The following is a 6,756-nucleotide window of genomic DNA, read 5'->3' as shown; positions in this document are numbered from 1 at the left end:
AAAGGTAAAAAATTTACGCACATAGGTATTAGACAAAAAGTCTTTTCACCTTTGCAATAAAAAAAAAAAAAAAAAAAAAAAAAAAAAACTTGCTTTTTCTTGGAACGAATAATATAAGAATTAAAATATTACATGAAATATCATAGAGCTAAAAGTATCATATCTTTTTGTAGTAATGAATATATATATATATATATATATACTCACACACAATACATCTTGTCTGGATGTGAGACTAATTTTATTATATTAAATTATCCAAGTCATGTGCCATGGATCAAACTTATGATGTTTCTTTTGTAGTTTGATGTACCAAAGCATTCTTCAAATATATCAAGTATTGTGATACTGATGTCCAAGTGAATAACAGGGCTCCAGCATCATGTTTAATATTAATTTGTGTTGTTGATAACTATGTATTCCAACAACTGGCAATGGATACAGGTTTTTTAGTTACTTGGAAACCAATAGTTCTGGTATTCATTATACATAAGATGGAAAGAAATAGAATGTAAACAATGCCTTCGTTTGCATAATTAGCTGATGACCTAATGAATTGGATGGTAATTTGTAATACTAAACCTAATTTTAGATTTTAAAGTTTTGGCTGGAGATCACTCTCGAAGAAACAACGTGCCCATTCAACTGGATTGCTGAGAACTGACGACGGTCCACAACATAATGCTAACAGACAGAAACCCACGTTCAACAATGACCAAGACCACTGTGATGAAGTTGGCAGAGCTAGTCATGTAGTCACGAGGACTCTGCAGAATGTATTGTACAAAACACGAACAGATTTGGTTATTTTCAGAAAGATAAAAGTGTCCTAAGATGATAGTTTGAGAATGAAAAGGAAGCTCAGTATTCTCTTCCGCGAATTTGTCAACATGCATTATCCTACCGGCGCGTCCCTGCCCTTGTTTGAAAACGTGTAGAGATTATCAATATGGTATAAAGTCACGTTGAGATAGTAGAGAATTGTGGACGTAGGGACTCGCCGACAGCATGTTCATTCCTGATCAACAAAATAGCTTGTGTTAGAGATCACTTCCTAACAGTAGCGGCACACATCTTAAAAACAGCTGCAAATATAAAATCGACACTCCGCAGTTAGTGCAACTGCTCCGACGTGGGCAGTTCACCAGTTCCCCTCTGACGAAGTTATCATTTTCGTTCTGAAATGGAAAAATTTACATCCCTAGTAGGATTGCAGATCTATTTATTTCTCGTTGCTATTTAAGGATTTTCTACAATAATATAGAAATATATGGATTCGTCCAACTCTAAGCTCATCATACCAGTACGCATGCTTCACTTCGCGATTTGGACATGAACGTAAATTCTATCATGTGCCTAAAAATGCTTTTATCCGAGGGAGTATATTAACCGATTCAGATCTTGTAACTTCCGGCCTATGCCGACTGTTCTATAAAAGACCCGAGTTCTGCTTGTCACTACATACATCGCGCCGCATCTCAACTGAGGCAAGTTCCTGATCCACAATCTTGCCTTCTCGGAGATGAAACCGATCTAACGAAGAAGATGCAACCTGCTTTTGACCTCCACTCTAGGATTGGAAGAAACAGGCGAATGAATTGAACAGTAACCACATTAGTAGTTTTGCTACAGATGTTGCATTACTACTTGACTTCTTCACCCAATTAATAAGCGACACATGGATGGAAATTTTGACGGGACCATGTAGAGGGAATTTGCGATCACTAGGTAGTGGTAACGGTACAACCGTCTGGAAAGGGAGACCCTGGAATGTAACATCATCCCGCTCATGGAAAGTTTGCATGAACTCTATTCCTGACCCCTATACCGTTCCCATCTTATAGAGGATTCACCTGCAAAACAGAAAGTATGACAAATTGTCGATACCCGAAGTTCAAGATCACATGGACGATAAAGATTGAATATGCTTAAAGAATCCAACCACGAAACTAAAAAAAACAACAGAAACAGGAGCTTTGAGCACCCACTGAGGTAGTATTTGTGAGGACACATAAAAACGACACAATCAATTACTAGAGGCGCCACAAATTCACATTGCTAGAAAAATGCGCTACCGTTAATTATAGCAAGGACAATAAAAGTGATGTTTCCAATCCAGTAGCAGATAGGATTACTTTAAACTAAGAAATTCCACTATCTGGTCACCTACTGAGGACCAAAGCCAGTGCGGTAGAGATAGGATACCAAGCACACAGATTGCGAAACTGGTTTTTTACCTTCGGGATCAGTCGGACTTCGCTGGGATGGCCTTCTGCTAGTGTTTGGCACAAATGACTCAGGAAATAACCTAAAAAGTTCCACCACTGTATGTGTTCAGTGACGAATTCTTTAACAGTGAAATTCAAATTGACAAAAGACGGAAGATAATCAATTCCAGGAATCAATGCACTAAGCCATAAGCGGACTAGTCATAAGCCTGAAACTGTAAGACCTTGAAGAAATAGTTACAGATTTGACCCAGAAGCTCACCCAAGATGCAGCGAAGTTTGTGATGTCTGCGGGTCACGGAGGTTCGGATGTGTGGGGTACACCATGGTCACCTGCGCGGAAATCCCACCAGTCTCATACGCAGAGGCACTGGCAACTTGACTCGGACTCTCCGACGTACCAGTATGGCCAGAAACTTCGGCCGTTTCCTTGACATGCGCAAGCTGGATGAAGAGAAAACTCATAGTAAACTCTCCGACCATTCACTACATTGGGCAGGGTAATGCACTGCTCATGCTAGAAAAGGTGCAGGAAAAATGCTAATTTTCATGTTTAATACAGGCAATTGGGACCTTTGCGCATTAGTTCACGGTGAATGCTGAAACAAACGGAGGTATTTTGGGAGGTGACCCTGCTGCTTGAGACGCTTAACCAGTTATGCACCTGCTAAGTTCACCCTTTGTTTCAGCATTCAACCTGGGAAATCAAACAAAGCTTTTCCGAATAAAACAGGTAATTACAAACAAACACTTGCCACAACGGATTCGGTTAGTTTTGACATGTTATTTTGGTGGAGAGATATAGCCAAATTCGCCGTAAGATAAAATGATATAAACAATCGGCTCATGATGAATGAAGAGATGATTCTCACCTTTTTACGCAAATCTTCATTTTCGGCCTGTAAATCAAGCTCCTGTACAACAAAGTGTCTCACAGCTCCACTTCAGTAAATTAATTATTTAGAATATTGAAGTCTCTACACAATCGCATGACAAAGAACTCCGAAGCGCTGTTCACCTCGAAAAAGACAGATACGCACCTTTTGTCTTAATTGTTCAATTTCTTCCAATAAAAGCTGGTTCTGCAACAGTAGAACCCTGAGAAGAATCAATATTTCAGTCTGGAGAAAAAAAAAAAAAAAAAAAAAAAAAAAAAAATCTCAGCCATAGCCTGCACCTCAGTGATCTAATAAGCCGTGAGCACTAAGAACTGCGAACAATGTAATTTTAAATCTCAGCTAATTACGCATATATAGGATTACTGGTAGAGGGGATTAAAAAACAAGTCTTTTCTGTAAATTCAGTGATACTATTGAATGTGATACTTCCCAAACATGATACTTGCCTTCCTTGCTCGTACTCTAGAGGCACCGACATCCAGTTGCTGCTCCAATTGCAGCAAGTCGGATACTGTTAAAACCTGGAGATCCTCACCAAGCATTTGCCTGCATACCAGGACCACGTCGTCCAAACCATGGACAGAAGCAGCACTTAAATTGGTGAGACCATAAACTAATAAGCATGCACTCAGGAAAATTGACATAATATGAAACCTCGTTGATTTTCTCTTTACAGCTTAAGAATGTTCAGGCCTTCTCCTCTTTATTTCCTTGTTTAACTTAAACACAATACCTTTGCGAATGCTGCATCCGCTCCAACTGCTGTCGTAGCTTCACGACTTCACGACCCATGAACTGCGATCAATGTGCATACAAAGTGTAAACCAACTCAAACTTGAATCTCAACTATATCACATTTTGGAAGTGTGTAGAAGATGAAAACCGAAGCACGCCATTTCTGAATGCTGAATACATAGTTGGGGAGTACAGGATCAATACGACTTACGTCGACGTTCCCGGTAGTCTGCACTCCGTCTGGACACTTGCTGTATCGCTCCAGAATATCGCGCATGCTTCACAGCACAAAAAATCAACATAAAGCAGGGATCAAAACCTTTCTTTCGATATGCGGCAAAAGTTCATCCAAGGCCCAGATTTAAGGTCTCTGGAGGACAAAAGGCACCTGTCTCATCCAGGAGTGACACACTGTCCGCAAAAGTGGTACAATTGTGCTGTGTGCCAGGGGCAGTTACTAGAATCCAGACCCTATCGTAAAGTTATATTTTTTAGTTTCTTACCAGATTATTTTTCAGCAACCTAGGCAAAAAGTCGCTGCGACGTACAAACTGCAGAAATTTATCGCTTCACTTATTGGTATTGCACTCTTCATATCCTCTAATAGGATCAACAAAATCCCTGAAGACAGGAAGATCTACTTTGAAACGTGTGCTTGTCCCTAGAAGTGCCGACTAAACCATACAACGCTCCGAGAAACATTATGTTATAGTGAGTAGCCAATGATCACCATTGCCTTCGGAATTCGTACCGGTACTTAGCACGCAGAGACGAAAATTATGATAGAGTGAGATTAGACACCCAGTGCCAAAGGATCAAACTAGAATGATTGCTGTATCACAAGCGCTCAACAATGGAGAATACGTATAGAATGGGATTCCAGAAACGCAGGAGTGATTGTGAATTCTATGCGTGCAGACAATCTAGACTAAAAACAATACAACGCGTGTGGAAGGAAATCGACAAGAATCCCAACTGATTGATCAGACTGCAGGGAGGCTGTAGGGCCTAGAATACAGTGAGCGTTGGAACATGATGCCAACGAATCAGTAAGTGCACATGCATTCAAGGTTTGCCGAGAGCATCTAGAAAAATTGAAACGGATAGGTGAATATTTTCCATCACTCACTATTTAAGGCAGCTACTTGATGAACTTGCGGAGCTCCATATTTTTTATTTAAGAACTTATCTGTGACCTTGAAGGAAAAGGTGCACAATTGAAGGCATATGGCTTAGATTATACAGGTACTTGACGTAGTCATATCACTAGAGTAAGACGAAAAAAGTGTAAACGACTACTACCACTAGGGGAATTTGGACTGCAATTTAGTGCGCATAAAAAGTTCCTCCACTCGCAAGATGTGAGCATAATGACTAGGTTGACGGCGTCGTACCTGCCTGAGCTGGCGAATTCAAATAGCTTTCCTGTGCTGGAAAAGATGATGAGTGCCACCTCTGCATCGCATAGCACTGCAAGCTCGTGTGCTTTCTTCAAAAGGCCTCCTCGCCTCTTAGAAAAGGTTACCTGCCTACTAGTAGGATTTTCTATCTTCTTGATTTCAATTTTACCGCGACCCATAACCTCACGTTCTTTAGGTGGATCCACCTTTCCCACAAAAGATGAGCTATCCAGCACTACACGACCGGCACCTCCGTGAGTCGTTCTCCAGGAATCAGAATTGCGCTGCGAACAAAATCGCTGCAAACTTCTGTACTGTCCAGAGGCTGTCATCATCCATAACTCCTTGGATTACGCTGTTCTCCCTGATTCTACCTTCCATGTAGCCTACCATCAAAGTAGATGTTTCGAAACAGACAAAATTCCGATGGAATTAGTCGGACCGCCACCGATCGCACACAGGTGATATTGGCTTACACACAGCAACTGTGACCACCAGCTCACTATGCATGGTTACGCCTCGATGACTCCACCTCCAATGCACCACCGAATATGGCTCACACAGAGAATTCAATACAAAAAAACAAATATTCTGCTTCAAAAAGATTCTCAAACACCATCAACAGGTGCGGAACACAACACAGCACAACTTTCCTCTTTACAACTTTGTCCCGTCTAAGTGGTCCAGTTGCAATGACCATCAGCAGCACCCTACCATGTGCCAGGAACACTGGCAACAATTTGATCGAGGAGGGGAACAAATAACAAAAAAGATACTCGCCGTGTGTGTGTAAGTGTAAAAGGAGTGCAGTGGAGACGATGTTAGTAAGCACGGTGGGGCAGAAGCGAAGAACGAGTCTGTAGTAGGCTTAGCAGGAGAGTGGTAGAGTAATGTAACGACTCTGGTGATTGCCTGACACTCACCCCCCGATCTCCCCCCCCCAAGATTTACGAGAGAAGGCTCCCAAAGAAAGAGGCTGCGGCGGGCTGTACGTTAGGAACGGTAGTAAGGGAGAGGTGGGTGGGGTTGGGGGGGGGGAGTGACAGGCGGATTTGGTGGTGTCCTGACAAGGAGGAGAGCTGCGTGGGCTGGGATGCTCGGGGGCGGAACATTAGCCTTGACGCATGCCGAAGGAGACGACGACGACAACGACGACGACGAGTAGTAATTAGCAGCAACAGCAGCAGCAGAAGCAGCAACAGAAGCAGGAGCAGTAGGAGTCTGTAGCCCTGCCCCCCGCTCTTTCATTAGGCGGGAACTCACCCCCCGTTGAATAACACTACCGCTGCGGCGTTTCCACCCCTATGACCGTCCCCAAGCTCCTAATTCCGTGGATGCCGAAGCTGAATGTGCGAGAGAGAGTATATTGCGAAGGGATGTGCACTTCGCTTCACGCCGATGCTGATCACGTGCATCTCTATCTCGGTAACAAAAAGGTTTCTCTCCACTGCACAACCTCGGGCTCTTATCACAAAGGGTCTGAATGGCAGTGTA

General features: G+C 42.5%; 1 protein-coding gene across 3 annotated transcripts; it reads right to left on the bottom strand.

Moving 5' to 3' along the window:
- Positions 1–797: 797 nt before the first annotated feature.
- Positions 798–6,340, bottom strand: LOC112281299 (agamous-like MADS-box protein AGL11). 3 transcript variants are annotated; one of them, XM_024517656.3, is made up of 9 exons: positions 5,257–6,340; positions 4,074–4,140; positions 3,861–3,922; positions 3,574–3,673; positions 3,269–3,310; positions 3,101–3,142; positions 2,491–2,672; positions 2,238–2,308; positions 798–1,018 (listed from the first exon to the last, which is right to left on the bottom strand). In XM_024517656.3, the coding sequence occupies exons 1-9, from the start codon at positions 5,595–5,597 to the stop codon at positions 945–947; spliced, it is 981 nt and encodes a 326-aa protein (XP_024373424.1). In that variant the 5' UTR covers positions 5,598–6,340; the 3' UTR covers positions 798–944. The 3 variants fall into 3 exon arrangements, with proteins under 3 accessions (XP_024373424.1, XP_024373432.1, XP_090109557.1); XM_024517664.3 differs by lacking the exon at positions 798–1,018 and adding an exon at positions 1,087–1,853 and having other exon boundaries at positions 5,257–5,732; XM_090253431.1 differs by lacking the exons at positions 798–1,018; positions 2,238–2,308; positions 2,491–2,672 and adding an exon at positions 2,704–2,892 and having other exon boundaries at positions 5,257–5,732.
- Positions 6,341–6,756: the final 416 nt, after the last annotated feature.

The sequence above is a fragment of the Physcomitrium patens genome, chromosome 1, assembly GCF_059467195.1.
Source record: "Physcomitrium patens ecotype Gransden chromosome 1, ASM5946719v1, whole genome shotgun sequence".
Taxonomy (NCBI): domain Eukaryota; kingdom Viridiplantae; phylum Streptophyta; class Bryopsida; order Funariales; family Funariaceae; genus Physcomitrium; species Physcomitrium patens.
Note: the sequence above shows the minus strand (reverse complement) of the source record. Positions and strands in the feature narration are given on the sequence as shown.